Genomic DNA, 20762 nt, shown 5'->3' with positions numbered 1-20762 from the left:
GAGAGGTAGAAAGATGGAGAGACAATAACAGCAAGGGAGGGACAGAGACAAGAAAAGGTAGGAGGAGAGTCAAAAACAGAGAGGGAGAGAGAGAGAGAGAGAGCAGGAGCAGACAAAAACATCATGTATTTGCACTACAGCCAAAGATTCACAACATACAAGCTGCAGAGCAAACTACTGACAAAAGAACTGCTATATAAAACTATGATCTACAAATAGCAGGACTTTTATTACATTTACCATGCGACTAAATACTAATACTCAAATAGCTAATGAATAATTATAGTATTAGACATTGGCAAATTGTTTGTTTCATAGCAAATGAACGTTTTTATTCAATAGAAAGCAGGAAATCAGACAAAGACAGACCATTCCCACACATATCTGATAGAGTGTGAGCTTTTGATAGGAGATTTGATACTGGTGAAAATATTCAGCTATCACATCATTAATCTAATCTTTGTCACTGCATAAAATCTCTTTCTGATTGGAAAAGTTTGCTCAGTCATTTATCGCTATCACAAATTATGTAACGACTTAACTTCAGATATGTCCCATGTTACATTAAAAATGGGTCTGTTGAGTTATTTTTTCAGGTGATAGATAGGCTTGATAGATAGATAGGCTTGTCAAATAATACAGCAGGCAATACAGCAGGTTATCATTTGAGCTTTAAAGGAAAAAATCTTAATAATTCCCAGCGGACCTCACTCGGACCCAAAATGAACCCCAACTGAGCCACAGTTGACTGGTCACACCCGCCAACACTGTGTACTACTATGTAATAACTGTGTATGTGTGTGTGTGTGCGTGTGTGTGTGTGTGTGATAACAGGACAAAGAGCCAAGGTCATTATGCTAATTAAGGAGTTGATGCCACTGGCAGTGACACTTCACACCTCCCTCCCTTCCTCTGTCCCTTTTTCTCCTTCTCTCTTGCACTCTGTCCTTGGCTTTCTTCTCCTCTCTCTCTCTCTCTCTCTTTCATTCTTAGCCCAGTTTGTGCTCTTCATGTCACCCTGCCACAAGCTGCTCTTTTCTATAGTGTGTATGTGTGTTTGTGTGTTCAGCAGGTGCTGGAATGCCACCTCCAGAGTCATTAGTTACCAGGTTGAGTGAGGACAGAGAATGAGAGAATGAAGGACAGAGGGAGAAATAGCAGAGGGGGATCTGTGTGGGTAGAGAGAGGATGGCTTGGTGTGACAGGAAAGAGGGAGAGGGAGAGAACCCCCCCCCCCCCCCCACACACACACACAGAGTGAACTTGGTTGCATGACTGTCATTTATCAGCACTGATTAAAACCTTGGATCAGTCCAGTTGTGTGCCTTCATTCTTCTTTTCTTTCATCCATTTTGCATGTGTGCCTGATGAAATCCAGATGCCGAATGTCCTCTTAACTTGGTTTCTGATGTATCCGGTGTGCTTCTCTGTGCTAGCCTGCATTTGCCTTTGTATTCAGTGTGTGTTTGTGTGTGTGTCTGTGTCTGATGGCTGAGGTTAGTGATGGGAAGAGTCAGCAGAGCCAAGTGACACGTAAAAAAAAAAAGATGAGCAAACAACACAACACAGACACAGAGGCATTCGAGTCTCTCCTTCACCCTGCTTCCTGCTTGTCCATCACTCTCTCCTTTCTCTCATTTTAAAGTGTTCGCCTTCTTCACCTCACTCCTGTTTGTTCAAATATGTTTTTTCATCCATTTTTTTCTTATCTTGTATCCCCTTTGTGTGCTTTGCCTTGCTCTTTTCCCCCTCTCTGTCATATTATGCCAGCTTTTTACAGGCAAGTAAATATTTCGATATGCACTGTATATTTTCTCTGCTTATGGTTTATTGTGAATTTCGATGTGTTATCTTCATACGTCACTATTTAAAGGCAGCTATGTGTGTGTCAAAAAACGCACAATGACGGTGTTGCTACTTAAAAGATCTTTCTAATTATTGGATGATTGAGATTTTGGATGTATTTTTGTTAGCAGTTGGAGTAGAGTAGATAGGTTAACTTTTACTATATCCTGTCAATCTCTTATCTCAATATTTGATGTTCTCTTTCTCTCTTTCTGAATGACTTATAGTTCAAAACTCAGCTACCAAGTTATTAACTAGGACTAGCCGTCCTTATATCCGCTCTGTTCTTATATTCTTCCACTGACTTCCAATACTTTTTAACATTTAATTTAAAATCCTGCTAAAACTGCTTCAAAAGCACTGCACAAACTAACCTCCAGTAATATTTCTGTTCCCGTTCAACCTCTCGGTCACTCCAATTGTCAAATCTGGAACTCTTATCATTTTCTGGCTAGAACTGCTTTCTGGTCTGAATGCGCCCGAACCCTTTGGAACCATCTTTCCCCAACAACATGCTCCATCTAATTTCAACTAAAATAAATAAATGTTTGTTTGGCAAAGTAATGTCTAATATGTCTAATAAAGTGGATTTTTTAAATGTATTTTTAAGTTCCTGCTTTCTCAGGCCTGCTGTCATTAGCTTCTCCATGAGTCCATATATAGAGATAGCAAACATTAGCATACACTCATTTATAATAGTCATAGAGGCTGTGGTATAGGTTTTCATATTTACAGATGGATGCAGTCATAACTAACTGTGGATTTATTACTACATACCATTGTTTTCAATGCATTTTTCACCAGGAATTTCAACTGAACCTAATCTGAATTAAAAAGTAATGATTTTGGGCTACTGAAATAAGACCACTATATTATGTATTCAAAAGTGTTTTGCATAAAAATGTAGGACAGCAGACTCTCTTTAGAAAGAGCAAAAAGAAAAATCCCAACAAATACTGCACGGAAGTAGATTTTCAAAATAACAGGAATTCAGTCTCTTTCTGATTCTATATAATGGGATCAAGTGTGCGTGTATCCAACTGTTCATTTCCAACAGCAGGAGCCAAGAGCAATCCTTGTTTGAAGCGTTGTTTCGCAATAGTCAAGCATGCACAAAACAATTTCATCATGTAAATCTTAGGTTAGACCATTACTAATTCTGATGCCCTTTCCTACATGTATTCTTTCCAAGTGTCTAGTGCAAGTGCAGATAATGAATTATGTGAATGCGGAGGGGCTGGAGTGTGTGCATGTTCATTCACAACAGTTCCAAAATAGAATAGCATGTATTTGTGCACACACTACATGCTCTGAGACCTGTGTGTGAACCTGTGTCTTTTGTGAGGCTGGGCCACCTCTGGTCTCGGAACAACAACAGGAAGAAGACAATGGCGAGAAGGAGGACAGAAAAAATAGAGGAGTGGGAGGGAGCCTTTTGAGTGAAACCCAATCGAATTAAATGCAATCTGGCCTGAATGTGCACAGCCATCAGCTGCTCTCCAATCTTATTAACCCTGCATTACCAGGCCTGGGTTCTGTGTATGTGTGCATGTGTCTTTTTTATGTTAGTGTTTCTGGAGGAGGGAGAGCAATGGAGAAGTAAAGTCAATAAGCCAGAAAAGAGAAGGGTGGGATGGATGGGATGACAGGAAGAAAGACTATAAGAGTTAGCGGGGTGGAGAAAAAAGTGAAGATAAAAATGTGTTTTTGGCTGATTAACAGGTATAACAGTGAATGATCAGGAGAGCAACCCCATTTCAAGTGTTTGAGGTTGTGTGTGTGAAAGGTTGTGTGTGTGTGTGTGTGTGCAGTCAGGGGGGGTATGGCGGTTGAAGTAGGCTTCTTTACCTGTGGCCTCTAAAGCCTGGTCTCACCATTGGTGAGGATCACTGTGGTATTGCTCATGAGAATCGCAGTATTTCTTGTCACTATAAATTATGTTATTATCAGTGTTTATAGCAATAATCATTATTTCATCATAAAAAAATACAACTTAAAATGCAAAGGAGGATAGAAACTTGTTTTTGTACATAATCATTTAGGATTAATAACATCAAGTGATGAAGAGCCTGCATGATGGTGTTTCGCTGTGTACTGCAGGATGATTCACATCACAGTTTTAGAAAAAAATACAATGCATCAAATCCTGCTAGCTAAAGTGGGAGTCTTTGAAAAAGGACTATGCTAAAGCAAGTTTTACGTTTAGTTAGAAATGTGGGTTTATTGTTAAATCCTTATGCCAGATTAGCATAAAATACCTTTTTTTTAAAATATGAAATACTCCCTAGTTACTCATTTAAGTCATAGATTTTTAATTGTATGCCTCAACATGTGCAGATAACTCTCTGGCCAGCAGCAATTAACAAATTATTAATCCTGCAGTTCCCAGCATTGTACCTTACAGGGAGCCAGCACAAACAGAACACCAGGTGTTGTTCAGCTGCACTGTGGACAAAAACTTCCCACGAGCAACCATCACTGTGTTATGATTTAGAAAGTCAATCCTTTAAAACTTTTGTTTTTATGTTTTCGGAGAGTTTATGCAACATTCTTCTTGTAATTAAGTGTACATGAACATATTTTCTTACATTGCTGATTGCAACACAAAGTAGGTTTTAACAAACTTTGTCCTAAAACTTGCAGAAATTAACTACGGAAAGTAATTCTAAAACTCCAGCAAGAGAACTATTGCATCTTTGTTGCTTCAGATTTCAACACAAACAAATGCAATTATACTGCTGCATCTAAAAGCTATACTTTTGTGATAGATTCATCCCCACCTGAAATTCAACTCCATGACCATGAACACCTGCCCTTAGTGTTCTTAAATTGCATTGGCAACAATTATTAGTGTGATAGTTACTATATATTTTATTTTATAATTTTCTGTGGAATGTACAAAATTTAATATTCTGGATCTTGATCAGACTTTGACTTGTAATTTGTATCTAAGTATTCTAGGCATTATGTACAAAATAAAAATCAATAATCCTGTGATTGCCCTGATTAAAAAAAAGAAAAAAAACGTTATTCGGGTCACACTCCACCTCTAAAAAAAATAAAATCTAAATCTGTTCCTCACTGTTTGAATAATTCTGCTAACAGACAACAAACAATCACATGTCAATAAAAGCGCTATCTCTTTAGCATATTAAAACGCATTGCCTATAAGAAACTGCACTGGATTTCCCAACTTGCAAATACCCCAGTTAGAAAGACAGCCCTTCAGGTTCACTATCACCCCTCCATCACCCCTGAGAGAACAGGAAAACAAAGAGGAATGAGGGAAATATCGTCTGTAGGTGGAGAGTGGGGGTGGTGCCTGGAATGATGGAGCCGGGTTATAGAACAGCTCTATAAGGACTGAGATAACTGGAAAACACTATGAAACACCTCTCTACGCATTCTTTCCCTCTGTGGAATTGGCCTCTGAGTGGGATGCATGAGCAAGTGAGGGTGCGTAGAGATTGATGGAGGGATGGTGTGGGAAGCCTGAACTGTTGGAAGGTAGGCTGGAATGAGAGATGAATTGAATGTGGACTGGAAAGCTTTTTTATTTGAGAGTGAGGAATGCATATTAATCAAGGCAAAAGGAATAAATACAGGAAGGAAGTATGAGGTGAGAGGAAATGGAGGGATGAAGAAGAAAAAGGTGTATTTAAAATCTGGTTCCAGACACACTGTGCAAAGCTTATGAATAAAGTACATTAATGTGAGTATTCCAGTATTAGACTAATATACTAGTATTGAGTCTATTTTCTGATTGGGTGTCCAGTGATCACGTATCTCATTGTCATTGGAGGCGAGGTGTGTTGGTTGTTTGTCATTGGGCAGGCAGCAGAGGCAGCCGAGTTTGGCTGGATTCACAATTAGATGGCATAATTCAGCCATCGATCAAACATGGTCTCCAGACAGAGAGAGAGAGAGAGAGAGAGCTCTCAGAGAAGAATATCACAAATCAAATGCTGTAACCTTTTAGTACGTCTGAGTCTGTTCATACCCACTGAAAACCAATGAGGCTTTTCCTCTCCCTGTGCCCATCATCCTGCCTACGCTGCCTCTTCACTTGTCTCCGTCTTGTCTTCTTCATTCCATTTGCTTTCAATCACACAATCTCATTTTATACATCGCCGTCAGGAAAAGTTTCTTCACTGAATTCCTCGGCATCAGTCTTCTTCAATGATCTAAACAGGAGCGCAGAAGGAATCATGATGCCGGTCAGGCCAGACACCTGCAATGCCTGCATGATCTGTTAACATGTACTTGAGATTCAAGATAGAACCAGTCCTTACGCTGTAATGCAGCAGCACAACATCCGAGGTTGCAGGGACAGTGCCGCACAGCGTTGTGTTTAACGCGGCCTTGGACTTCTGTTCAGATAGATAGATAGATAGATAGATAGATGCAAAAAATGGACAGTTAGTATTATCTAACTAACTACCACTGAGATTTATATTCTGGAGAGGACAAATTTGATGCTAACAATAGGATAAAAATTGTTCCTATGAACATGAATAGAAAGATACTTGGATCTGTGCTCCTATATTGCTTACTATTAACTCATGTGCAATTGCTGCTATTTTCCATTTTTTTTGATAGTGATATGGTAATTATTAATTGGTTGACCTTTTAATGGAGTATTTTTGGGTTACAAAATATTAAATGAGTCAAATTTGAGGTTACTGCACTGCTGGAGGTCTAAATAGGGCACACACATAGGTTCTAGGTGGCGGTTGTACAAAGATGGGGATCATTCTCTGGAGGACACTATAGCTGCTCAGCTTGCTGGGAGGGTTTGAGAACATTTGTTTGACTGTAATGGTTTTATAAGAGGGGAAATATGTGGTTTGAACTGTTGGAATTAATAGATGGGTGTGACTGTGCTGTCCGTGGTGGAGGATCTGATGGTGATTAGGCTGTTTGCTCAATGGCAGTAAATCAGTTTGTGTGTGTGTGTGTGTGCCAGAGATTAAACAGATGCCCAGTTTTATGCATGTATGTGAGGCTGTACTTTAGTATTTGCTGACTGAGGCTGGTTTCCCCTTCTAAAAGTAAATGACCTTGGTCCACCAAGCTGTCGCCTGGCCCCACTGTGGCCTTGTCCCAACATCTGAAGATGACAAGAAAATCTCTGCTCTCTTATCCGACTGCCACAGTGCCACACACACACACACACACAACAAACACATTTTCAGAGTGCTCGCTCCCTGCAAAGAACTTCAAAAAGCCACCTTCTGATGCAAAACTGCTCTTGTGTACGTGCTTTAGGGCCAGGGTTCAAACGGAAACTCTTAGGTTTTAGAAACAGGATCATTTGTTGAACTGTTTGTTTGGAGTGTGATTTGCAGTGGCTGCAATGCATCGGTTTTCATCACAAAGCATAACAATAGCAAATGAAAACCCCAAACCCTAACCTTAACCCATCTCCCTGAGACGAGCACAATATTTAGCTTTGAAATCCATGCCAGTGTTTTGTGTCCAGCCAAAGCAAAGCAACCTGAGATTTAAGAGGGGAATAAAGTTGGCAAAGTATTTAAGGATCAATAATGAGTCACTTAAATGTCTTTTTTATGTGCCTATATCTCCATTGCAGATATAGTGTAGTATGAAGCTATAGTGTGCTGCCAGGCATGGAAACCTGGGAGACTTTCCAGTCCTAATTTTCATAAGTCCTATTATTGTCTTTCTTTCTCATTCCTTCTTATTTATTTTTGATCTCTCTCTCTCTCTCTACCTACATCTATCTTTCTATGCATCATTTTATATATTGGTACTGTATAAAATCATTGTCAGTTTAGCTCTATAGTTCTATTATATGCTTCTTGCGTCAAGGTGTTTTGGAGTCCCTTACCCCTCTTGTTTTGCTTTCCTCTCTCCCTTGCACTCTTTCGCTGTCTGTCTCTCGCTCTCTCTCTCTCTCCCAAGCCGTCCCCTGGAGGTTAATCCCTCCGGTTTCAAATAGAGATAACCATGGCAACAGGCCACAGCTTTCGAGCTTTGAATCTGCAGGACAAAGGCATTGATCAGGATGAAATAATGTCAGGTTGAAGCACAAAACAGACGGTGTATACACATTTCTGTGCATTTGTATGAAAAACAGAGAATATACCACCCTAGATATCACAGATCAGTCACCTATATTACTCTGTGAAAATTAAAATGTTGCAACCCTGAAATAGATATTTTATTAGATCTAGAAAAATCCTTAAGAAGGATGTGTTTAAAATTATAAAAACACAAACAGAGAGAATATGACCAATGGTTTTTAAAAGTAAATTGTTGTTTTGAATGATTTAATACGATCTAAGATACTTGTTTTTTTTCAGCAGCGCTGCTCAGGTGCTTATCATATAATCTGTCCAGGAGAGTCGGTGTGAATATGCTTGAACAGAGCATCCACTCATTCACAGTCACTCACATAAATAGGCATACCGGTACTTGACCTCGATGGCTAGACTGCCCCGTGACAGATGAAGAGAGCGAGCCGTCGTGGAAAAGGTATTTTGTTGAAGTGTAAAACAATATCCCTTTCCCCCCCGGAACTTTATACCCAAGGCCAGCAGAACGCGTGGGTGGACACGGACTGCTTAACTCTCCATAATACAGCTCTCAGTCGGGGTAACTTTTATAAGTGCTGGAAGTGTTATATACCCTTGGAGGATTTTTAGACTTTTGCTGCACTGCAATTAAGGTGAGGTATCATGGCCGTTTCCTTAAAACTCTTCATTTACACTTTGAGTTCAACTTTTCCTTGCTTGCTCTCTGGAGGAATTGTGCTGAAAATTCACTCGTGTTCAAATGTAGAGTATAATCTAGTATTACTGCATACGCTGGCATAGCACTGTAGTTTTGCATTCTATCATTTGTTGTTGTTGCTATTTTATGTTACATGTTGCACGATTGCACCAAGAAAAAAATCCTAGTTTGTGAATCCTGACAATGGCGAATAAATAGATTTTTGTCCTCAACACTGATGCGGTGCTGAATTATGAAACCGAGCTAAAGCTATTTTATTTGCCCTGTAATAATTTTAAACAGCATTTCCCCACTTGTATGCCGCCATGCATTCATGTATGAGATGACCACATACAACATGTCAGGAATAAAATGCATTTGTCATCACTGTGAGGCAGCATGAGTCTGGAGTCTGAGCCAGTGTTTTATGTTTTAATCACTGCAGTGCCGGGAGCACAAACTTTCTCCTCCCTGCACTTCGGAGAACTTTTTTTAATTTTGTAGTTCCCCTTTAATTTGTTTTCTCTCCATTTCCGAATAAGATGTTTGAGGACAAGCCACATGCCATTAGCAGGAAAAAAAGAAGACTGAAATAGAAAAATAAAATGCACTCACTAAGTTTGTCGAAAAATATTATTATTAATTTTCTCTTCCTTTATCCGAGAGAGGGCTTCCTAAATAGGACATATTACTTTAGCTTTGTTCTTCACGTAAGCCGTAAGGGAATCAAATAAACAGCATGTTGTGTTTGATGTTTATTCTAAAAGTAAAGAAGAACCAAATATCAAATGACTGAGAAATGATAGAAGTATGGTAACCTCTGCCATCACCATGTGAATGTGTTGGAATGGATGTAGATGTATGGTAATTTAACTTAAGCGCTTAGATCCTGAACGGTCATATTAATGTTTCTCTCTGTAAATCTTTCGCAGACTCACAAGTTTTCCTTTTAGCTTTGGGATTAATTCCATTGAGCTTTGGTGTTGATGTCATCTTGCCCTAAAGGATGTCAGAAATAATTGTTATCAACCTTGTTCCTTCTTTCAGCTGTAACCCTTTACATGTGCTCCCCATAGTGTGTGTGTGTGTGTGTTGTTTGCATGTTTTGGGGCTGAAAACAAACTGCAGATTGTTTTGTAATTGCTCCTCTTAGCCTTAGATATACCGGTGCAGCTGATTAGCTGAATAGGCGGAGTGACTCCACCTATGCACCAACACAAAGGTGTCAGCGATCACTACGCAAGATGCCATATGCTCATCAAGTACCGGTACCCTTATTATTGTTATAATGTCTTTGACAGTGTTTGCGTGTTTTTCTGTTTTGGCTGATAAACAGGGAAACACACCCCACACACATTAAAAAAAGAAGAACATTAATCAAACACTGCTCTCAATCTGTTTTGATTTTATTTAATGTCTTGTTACCATGTTGGACAGAGCCAAAACAAAAGTGAGCTTTCACAACACAACATTGTGCTTCACTCTTGCTATTTGTGTTATTGTGGCTTCTTTTCAATGATTGTTGTAAACACATGGAGACATCTTTCTCAACATGGAAGTGAACTCTGCTTCACTACCCGGCTCCCAGTGTTGGGACCAACAACATTCTTTTTTTCTGGGTTCTCTTTGGACATGGGCCCCCTGAGCACACTCTGCAGCTTTCCCAACATCGGAAGCACATCAACTGAAACAGAATTATGCTTGTAATGTGCTTAATGTTGTGGCTATTGCATCAGTCCGACCGCTGGTTTCTCCAAAACACAGTAATCACAAGAGAGTTACACTGAAGGTGCATTAACTGATTGGAGCTACACACTTTCAGTGTGCACTCGACAACTAACAACACATCTAGGTATATATCCAGTCCATCTAGCTCTCTTCTGGTTGCTTTTATATTTTAACCAACAATAATTAAAAATGCAGCATGTTGGAGAGATAGTCTTGAACTCTATTTTGCCCTAAAAGCTGGTCAGTCAGTTCATAGTCACAATTTTCTGTGAGATATTTTGCTTTTCTAGTGGATGGAAAAAACAAACATATACAATCATATACGCACATTGGCGTCTCGTAAAAGTAGTCCGGGCTTGTTTTTTTCTGAACTTGTTTGTAGCTTTCTACTTGGTTATTTCTATTTTCTAATTAATAATTTTCTCAGACATGCAATTAAACAAGAATTGCAGTGAAATAACTTTTTTTGCTTCATCTTAGATGAAAACATATGGACTTTATCTCAAATGTAACTTTTATTTTAACTAATGATTATATAAATATAACTACATATAAAGTACGACTGAAGATGGTTTGGATCACCATTCCTCCTTTTTCTTCTTGTCTATTAAATATCTGTTCATTCTATTATCCTCTTGATTATCTCTAGGAAGTACAACACTGTGTATGACTGTGTGTATTATTATTTATTTTGGTTTATGAGTGCATGTGTGCATGTGTGTGTGTGTGTGTGTGTGTGTGTGTGTGTAGCTGCCATCATTAAATGAGTCCTGGACTCAAATCGGCCTCGCTCTGATGATGCAACATCAAATGCAGACACACTCACACAAACACACACAAACACCTTTGGATTTCCTGCTTTTTCCCTCTCCGCGTCTCTTCTCTATCTCCTCCTCCCTCCTCCCTCCCTCTGTCTGTCTCAGCAGTGTGTGAACTTGCAGGGGCGTTGTCTGTGCTCACAGACTCCTTGATTCCAGACTCTAATCATTTTGAGCGAGTACATCCCTGAAGACTGCTCTCTCCTCAGGCAGACACTACGACATCGGGCTGACGAGGCCTTGACTGACATACAGACATATTTATTGAACACGTAAGAGATTTGTTTCAAGATCTCTCTGCTCGTGGACTTTCATGTCTACTCAGTGATTTTGTGGTCTTTAATATTCAAAGTTTATGTATCTGTCGGATGCACTATTATCATCGCCAGACATGACATTGTTGTTGAAGTATTCGGACCAAACCAAACATCCTTTCATATAAAATGTTGTAAGGAAAAAAACATGACACGCCTCTTTATAATAAAAACCCTTTAAAAGAATCCCTTGAATGATTCTTGAAATTACACCGAAGTTTATTTCACGTATGTCCTAAAACCTAATCCATCCAACTCATCTTCTGAAGATGGTTTGGCATTTGAGGAAGAATTTATCAATATGATTGAAAGTGATCGGAACAATATGGAACAGCTGAAAATTCATTGCAGTTATTTGTTGAATAAAAAATCAGACATATAAAGACTGGAGAGGTTTGACAGTGCTTTGCTGAATTCAGGTTTTTCCTGGACTAAAACTGGGGATTCCAGTCTTGGGAGGGAATATTTGCCAGATGCCATTAATGCGCATAGACATATAAATTAATGTTTATAATATATGAATTGTATTCTTATTATTAGTAGTAGTATTAGGAGGAGGAGGAGAAGTAGTATATTATCTTTGTTGTTATTTGTTCGTTGTTTCTGACACTAAACATAAACACACACTAGATGTAAGTACATGCAGCTCCACACAAGGTTCATGGAAGACAAACACTAGTGTGTGTGTGTGTGCGTGTGTGTGTGTGTGTGTGTGTGTGAGCCTGTCTTCCAGATCATCTGTCTGCAGTCCAGGTCATTAGACTGGCCAACAGCTGAGTCCCATTAGTCTTGATTACATAATTCAGTACTACAGAAGAGAGAGAGAAAAGAAAGAGCTTCAGACGGAGGAATGTGTATGTTTTGAGTATGTCGTATATGTTTTTAACGAGTTAAGGCTCTTGATGTAAGTTTGTAGGATGCTGTTTGTGTGCATAATCCTTGTACATGGCTATCATGTGTTACAGCAGTGCCTTGGTATGATGAGTCACCTCGAGTCAACAATATAATGTCAGGAAATAGTTAAATGTCTGCATCCACAAGCATGTGTTTTATATTTTGCAGAATAACTCTTCAAGCGTGCAGTTCTCTTAGTTCACTTCACTGCATGGACATTTAATCAGCCAAAATTATAATGATAACGTGAGAACAAATATCCTGATGGATCCCTACAAGTTCGTTCATTTATTCATCTTCTGAACCGCTCTGTCCGTTACCGGGTCGCGGGTCGTGCTGGAGCCAATCCCAGCAGTTAAAGGGCGAGAGCCGGGGTACACCCTGGACAAGCTGCCAGTTCATCGCAGGGCCACACACAGACAGACAATCATTCACACGCACACTAACACCTATTGACAATATAGACATGTTTGTTTTACAATGAGACTCAATGCCACTTTTGTGAGAGCTGCTGAAAAACTTCCAAGGTCAACCAATAAAGAATTAACACCAACCACAGAACCAAAGGCAATAACCTCACTTTAACTCAACTCAAATTGTGTTTTATTGGCCATTATTTTATATTAAATTAACAACCGCTTCAACAACAGAAAGTAGCATTACAAACGTTAGAATAGAAGGTTTTAATTCAGTCCGTTTTTGCATATTTCCAAATGTCTATATCGTATAAACGCTCCTGCCCAAGGGAAGCGTTTCAACTCATGGGGCATTTATGTTTATTTGATCCGCCCAGGGCTTTCTCTGCTTCCGTCCTTTCTCCCTTGCTGTAGCTTCTTCTGTGTCACTCTGTCTTCTCTTGCTGTCTGACCCTCCCTGATGGTTTGAGTCTCTCAGGATTGGGTGATTGATTTCAGCTCTGGATGGCTGGCAGACAAGCAGCCTGCACACTGGTGTTCAACAGGGGACTGCACTTGGCTCTGACTCGGTGATGAAGTACCGACCTGTTAATACACACAGTTGAGAAAATGTGAGAGAGAGCAGAAAAGAAAAGAAGGGATATAACATATTTTGAACTGGAAAGAAGTAGATGCTATCACCAAAATACATGGGTGACGAGGGATAACTATTTGTCTGACTGAAATATTTGAGAAAGTGTGTGTGTGGGTGTAACAATTCCGTAGAAGGGACTGTCTCATTGCTTTAAATTAGTCATGTGGAGTGTAAAGATGTAGGCCATAGAGATTCAAAATATTCTACCATTGCAATATTGAATTAAATGTGGAAACATTCAGTGTGATACTATTTCTTTGAATAGTAAGGGTTTTTTCCCACTTCACAGCCACTGGAGATCCACTCAATGGAAAACATCTTGTTCTACTTTTGAATATTTTTTAAGTATGTCATCTTTTGAAATGCTTCTAACCTCAGTTTAAGTGATGCTTGCGCGTTAGATGAATTAAATAATAGTTGGCTAAGCCACAGGCCAATTTGCTGTTTTCTGTCTGCTTAAACAAGTTTTTTCTTGGAAATTGGGATGTGACAACAGCGATGACGTTAATTATTCCATTTCTTTTTCTTTTTTTTGTAGCACTGCAGATTAAACCCACTTGTCAGCAGAAACACTGAATAAATACACCCGCCCCTGGCTTCTCTTTTACAGAACAATAGTTACATTCACAAGCTAATGGAATCTTTAACTTGCTGAAAAAAACATACATTACAGTGGGCTTTAAGTGGATGATGTTGATGTTTAAATATTTTGTTAAATTGCACACACAAATAAAATATATAGAAAATAAATTGTGTAATAAGATGTGTTATGACCTAAGTAACTAAAAGGATGTACATCATCAGTAAATTGAACAACATGTTACATTTGTTCTGCCCCACCTTCTACACGAGAGAGAAAATGTGTGTTTGAGCCATGGATGCTGCTTAGTACTTTGAAATGACCAGAGAATAACTGATGAGGCAATCAGTATCCAGTGTTGATTTCACTGAGTCCAGAGTCATTGTGAAGATGGATAAAAGTATCTCCATTGCTAATGAAAACATAATGATTCCAGGGTTCATAAACTATGTATGGTATGAGTAGTTAGTATAGATTATACTGGTAGAGAGCACTTAGACACAGTTATGATCTTTATGAATTATTAGACTTGACTTGAGAAAGATGGCAGGATGTTAGCGAAAGAAAGAAAAAGGTTGCAATGATGGGTGGATATGAGTTTGATGCATTGTAATTATTCAAGACTGTATCCCTGGCTCAGTCTCGCCTCAGAACTCTAAGTACCTCATGTAGAACAAACTGCACAATATCAAGAAGCACATGTGGTAAATTGTTTGCGTCTCAGTGACAGCCGCTCTGACTGACGGTCATGAAGCTTATACAGCCATGCCGCTGATTCCCAGTTATTGGTGGATGGACGAAGGAAGACACCAATCAGCAGGCCGAATAACGCAGGACTGTGATGCCGAGAATTCCACACCCCATTTTTCTGGAGCCAGTCGCAAGCTGGAGATGCATTGACATTGCATTAACATTGACAAACTACAGAAACAGGTTTGCACAATGCGGAGGGCATGGCGGCCGTAACAAGGGATACATAGAGAAAACAAGGGGGCAACAGGGAAGGGAAATAAAGGAGAGAATGGAAATATAAGCTCTCGAAGTATTTCAATCAGGAGAGAAAAATGAAGTAAACGTAATTGTTTTGTGAAGCAGATTATATTTGATGATTAGTCTGCCAGAACTCTTTGCTGCTCAGACTCTTCAAGGTGAATTTGACTGAAGGTCTTGTGCCCTAAGAAGCAGCACGATTTATCCCCCAAACTGTCCAAAACACTGGTGGTGGTGGTGGCTGATAACTCTGATCAGGCCAGTGGAATGATGAAGTTGAAGACAATGAATGCAGAAATTAAGACCTGAGTGTGCTGAACCTTCACTAGAAATTAATTAATTCATCATTCAGATAGTGTTTCAATGAGCAGAGGAAGAAGAATGGATGAGAGGAGAATTGAACACGAGAAAGGATGGCATTAGGGATAGATGGTAAGGAGGTGGGCTGAGTGAGAGCAAAGGAGAGGCTCAAATAGATGGATCAAAAGAGAAAATGAGCAGGATCATGTATGGACGATGTTAAAAAGCAAGACAACGGAGTCGACCCATAATGAATATAAAAGTCCCTGTATGAAAGCAGTCTGTTAATTATTTTTAAAGCATGCCTCTTTTTTTAGTTGTTCCATCTATTTTTAATACCTGCTCATTCCTGAAGGTTTTTGGAAGCTGTGTTGTGTCATTTCTGATGTGAAGTGTAACTATTTATGCATTTATTGATGCAAGCAGGCCTAGAAAGAAATGTGGCACTCAGCTGTTCTCAAATCACATCCATCTGTGGGGCACACAGAACCAGACAGTGTTTTTTCATAGGTATTTAATCATTGGTCCGGCCTCTCTTTACCCTCCAGCTCACCAGCAGGTGTTGCTATATTGCAAGGTAACCTGGACGTAGCATGATGGCAGAACTACAACAGTGATGGAGCAGAGAGGCTGTTAAATGGGGCTGAAAACCGTGGCTGACTGGCTGGCAGACAGACTCCGCTGTCAGGGACAGACACAGTTGGTGTGAAGCTGTTGCCAGCTGAAGCCAGATGCTACAGGGAGGAGGGCCAACGAGAGATAGACGGATAGATAGCGAGAAAGAGAGCAATTCGCCTCATGCAGAGTGAGAAATCACCGAGAAGTAGCTGCTTCAAAACAGCAACTTCATGCAAAGTCAAGCAGAGTTCATCACATGTGGGTTCTCCAAAGTACTTTTCTTCACTTCCCAGAATAATTTGTGTAAATAAATAACTTTACAGCCACGAGACGTCACGAGACGGTGAAGTTTCATGTGATTTCTCTAACCCACCACAGGGGCCCTGTCAATTTTGTACCCATCCCGCTCTTCTTTTCCCTGGATTGAGACATTATAAATGATACATAGAAAAGTAAGCTTTTTAGTTTGGCATGGAATCAATTATAGTGATCACCTGAAGACGCGGAGACAATATAAGGCACATCCCTCTTGATCACATTCTTGTTATAGTAACTTCATTAAAAAAGAAAAAGAAACCAGCTGACCAGTATTTTGCTGAAATTGCCAGACCTATTTGTGTAAAAATCACTGTCAGTGAGGCATTGGGTGAAATTAGTTTATAACCATCAATACCACATTGATATGAATTCTTCGGTTTCACCATTACAAAAAATGTTGGCTTGCCAAAAGGGAAAAGAAGCTAGTATTGGTGGTGCCTCCGATAGTACAAAATTGAGATCCTTTGTGTCTGGATGATCAAGTTATTGTTGAGGATGGCCACAGCCAGGTTTGGAGTTGAACTTGTGCTGCTTGCACAATTCCACCTCATTCCACCTCCACCTCAACGATTGTGCTGTATTTTGTCAGTAGGCAAAAACATTCTATCTTGAGGGAATTGTTTTCACCATAGCAAAACTAGAATATTTTAATTTTATTAACATAAAACTCACAATATATTCAGCTATCACTGTGTAGTCCAATATTAATAAGGTCACACTCCATAATTCAACAAATTGCAATTGCAAGATGTAACAGAGGTCAGGCCTTTTTTTCTGAAAATTGGTAGATTTTTGTGCTTTCATTGTTACCTCCGCCAGGGCGGGGTTATGTTTACTGGCATTGATGATCACGAATATATTTATTCGATAGAATGTTAGAGTACAAGTACAGTGTCACAGTAGCATGTATTACAGTACAAATAAAGTCAAACATCCTGTCTAAGAGGAGCATTTCAAAAAAGCCCTTGCGGTCTTGTTTCCGTTGAAAGTCCTTGGTACATAAATCATCGACATTTAACAATACAAATAAAAATAAGACCAATATTAAATTGCTCAATTGATGCAAAATAACAATAGAAAAATAAAAATAATTTTACACCACAGATGCAAACTAACAATAAATTTAAAATAAATTACCCCACAGATGCAAAATGGCAATGAATGACAATAAATTATAATAAATTATAATAATAATTAATTACAAAGACACTTAATATGTGCAACGTAGGTGGACAAAGAAGGGGGTGGGGGGGAGGGGTTGATCCGGAGAGAGTCGTGATGACTATCTCCATTTCTGTTTGTCTCTTAACAAGATAACTTAAAAACTTAATGACAGATCATGATGAAATTTACTGGAAATGTTAGGAATGTTAATAGGAACAGATTAATACATTTTGGTAATGATCCAGAAGAGATCCTGGATTCTGGATCACTTGGAAATTGAAGTCAATGGAACTTCAAAATTTGTTCCTCAATATCTCGGCTGATTATTGAACAATCTTTATGGAATTTGACACAGTCATGTAGGATGGGGACCTCTTTCTCACCACCGAATTTCCACTGGATCTGATCCAAAATAAGGTCAGGAAAACATGACGTTTCATGGTTGGTGTCTAAAGATACCAAGAACAATTTAGAACCTTTTGATGATGATCCAGATCACCATGTGGACGGTGTAAATCTAATTATGAGTGGAAGAAGCTGCTTGATATCATATGGCATAATGGCAGCATGCTTATTAGAGGACACCTAAGCACTGCTAAACTTTTATTTTGTTTTTATTGCCATTCATAACCTCTTTAATTGCTAGCACACATGCACACACATGATTCAGTCTCCTGCAGCAGATCAGTTCAATGGAGTGCTGCTAAACAGAACTAAATAATTAAAATATACTAGTGCGTCTAAATGAGGGGCTCATCGGAATGAAGTTCCTCTCATTCCCTCGCAAGAATTTAGTGCAACTCTTTTAACATCTGTGCACCCTAAGGGGTTTTCCTTATTGCTTCAGGAAATCTGAGTGTGAGATCCACTGCTTTTTCAATGAAGTGTTTATTCCTCTTATGAGGAGAGCATGCCACTTGAGTTGAAATATTATTTTGCTGTAGGGTATTCTTCCATAAATAGGGAATAGCAGTGGAATGGCACTACCTTAACCTTTAATGTGTTTGCTGCTGCAAAACTGGCTTTTATTTGAGTGTTAAATCTTTGTATTCATCTCTCTTCATTTTGAGTAGTTTTCAAACCTAACCTAAAATGATTTTTTTCTTCTTCTTACGACAAGGGCATTCTCCTTTCCGTTCTTTCTGCATTTATTCTGCTGAAGTTCAGATAAATACATACATTCTGTTCATTGTTATTTCTGAGGTTTTTTGTGGTTTAATTAATTATACATCATTTTGTTGGATGGTTGTTTCTTTGGTTTTGACCATAGAGGAGAGATGCATTGTACCAGTTTATAGCAAGATGCTAATTACCATCTGTTGGTGTGACGTGTTTATTGTAAGATCCAATGCCACTGCTATTTTTTTTTCAACCAGACTAAACTTAAATAAAATTAAGTGATGATAAAGTTCTGTATCCTGTCTCTTCCACCTTCCTTCCCAACAGCAACAGGAGCAAGACCCCACCAATCTTTACATCTCCAACCTGCCGCTGTCCATGGATGAGCAGGAGCTGGAGAACATGCTGAAGCCCTTTGGTCATGTCATTTCTACACGGATACTGAGGGATGCCAATGGCCTGAGCAGAGGAGTCGGATTTGCTAGGTATAGCGTGTGTGTGTGTGTGTGTGTGTGTGTGTGTGTTTGTTCTTGGAGTGTGTCAGTGATTTGACTGCAGTCAGGTATCCATTCAGGGTCACTGGCTATGTGAATAAAATTCAAGACTCCCATACGCAAACACACACGCACACACATGCCTGCTCATGTACCACACACACAGTGGCTTTCGCTTGCCAAGCAGGCAATTAGTCATTGAGCTGTGATTGGGTGAGCAGAGCTGAATAAGGGCTGACAAAGAGGACATGACACACAGCAGATCAGGCTGAATGGAGCTTTTAAACTGGGACAAAGAAGAGGAAACCCCATAGAAACCACTCTCTCTCACACACTCTCTCACACACACACAGTCCTCAGGCATTTTATTCTGGCATACATAGACAAATAAGCACAGCTGCTTAAACAGACAGGTGCTTTGTAGAACACATATTAACATACTGTACATTCACTGTGGCACACTATTTAAGAACTACAGTATGTTCTGTGCATACTGAATGCTAACATATGGAATGTCCTCGAGTAACAGCTCTCTCTCTCTCTCTCTCTCTCTCTCTGTCAGGATGGAGTCAACGGAGAAGTGTGATGTAGTGATTCAAAATTTCAATGGGAAATTCTTGAAAACCCCTCCAGGCATGACAGGTAGGTGGAAATCACCAACACAAATGCTTTTTATAGTGAGAGCAGGGCTTCTCTATGGGTCAGGTTGTGTGAAGATTCCCTATGGCAAAGAAAAATCAGCAACTTCCATAAGTGATTTGTATTTGATGTAAAGTGTTTAGTAATGTGTACATTGTGATGAAATGAACAGCTTGCAATAATGCAGGTGAGTTTTGTTAAGTTTTTAAAGGTATTAGTTTGGATTTTGATTTTAATTTTTGATTTTAAACATCTCAGATAACAAGTGTTAGGGTTAGGTTTAATCTAAATAAACAATTTAATTCAACAATGATTTGTGATTTGCTAGGTTAAGGCAAATCATATTAAAGGCGGCCCAGAGAGAACAGTCAAAAATGAAGCTTCACTTCAGAAAGCCACGTTTCACATCAAATCTGAGTAACGGCTTAAGGTTAGCACAATGTCAGTCTTAAAGTCTTACAGCGTTGGATGTCTTTTGATCTCTGAGCTTGAGTGTGACATTAGCCAGCGCTCGTAGCACCTCGCTACCTCCTGTAGAGCCAGGGGCCGCCCAGGAACACACTGGTCTCCCTAATCCCTGCAGGAAATACAAGGAAAGTATTAGTGTTTATAACTAAATACGATTACTAATTATGCAGCTATAGATGTTGTCTGATGACGTGTTCAGGGGAGTTGTGCGGTTTTCCTGCTCTGCCTGTGTAACATAAAGCTCAGATCACCAGGTTAGTTCAATAAATGCAGTTGTCTTATCTTTGGATTTGATGAAACAATGGGTTGGGGGGCGTGTGACTGTGAGAGTGAATGACATAAAAAGAGACAGAACCAAGTGGGGTGACTAAACATGAGCTCAATAACAGAGCAGGAGGAAAAACAAGAGAGAAAAGACAAAAAACAAAAGTACCACAGAATGACAGAAGAAAGATCTGGTATCGATAGAGAGAAATGAAAATGGAAATCAAGGACAGAGAGCGAGCTGTGTGTCCTGTGTCCTGCCAGGAAGATTAGTGTGGGACAGCCGGGGGCGTTTCGCTTGATAACACACACACGGCTGTACTCCCATACTGTAAAAATATAGCTCTGTAGAAAATGACTGTTACATATTGCATGTGCGTGTGCATGCGTGTGTGTGCGTGTGTGTGTGTGTATGAGTGTGATT

The 20762-nt window shown here is 39.5% G+C and overlaps 1 protein-coding gene across 2 annotated transcripts in view; it reads left to right on the top strand.

Annotated features, from left to right (window-relative positions):
• LOC137910715 (RNA-binding motif, single-stranded-interacting protein 3-like) overlaps nucleotides 1-20762 on the top strand; it is a 93418-nt gene that overhangs the window by 47344 nt on the left and 25312 nt on the right. For both annotated transcript variants that reach the window (XM_068755108.1, XM_068755117.1), the window contains exons 5-6: nucleotides 18801-18958; nucleotides 19530-19609. In XM_068755108.1, coding sequence (XP_068611209.1) covers nucleotides 18801-18958; nucleotides 19530-19609 — 238 coding nt within the window. The remainder of the gene's footprint in view (nucleotides 1-18800; nucleotides 18959-19529; nucleotides 19610-20762) is intronic.

This window comes from Brachionichthys hirsutus, chromosome 3 (assembly GCF_040956055.1).
Source record: "Brachionichthys hirsutus isolate HB-005 chromosome 3, CSIRO-AGI_Bhir_v1, whole genome shotgun sequence".
Lineage (NCBI taxonomy): Eukaryota > Metazoa > Chordata > Actinopteri > Lophiiformes > Brachionichthyidae > Brachionichthys > Brachionichthys hirsutus.
This window is presented reverse-complemented; position numbering and strand designations above follow the sequence as displayed.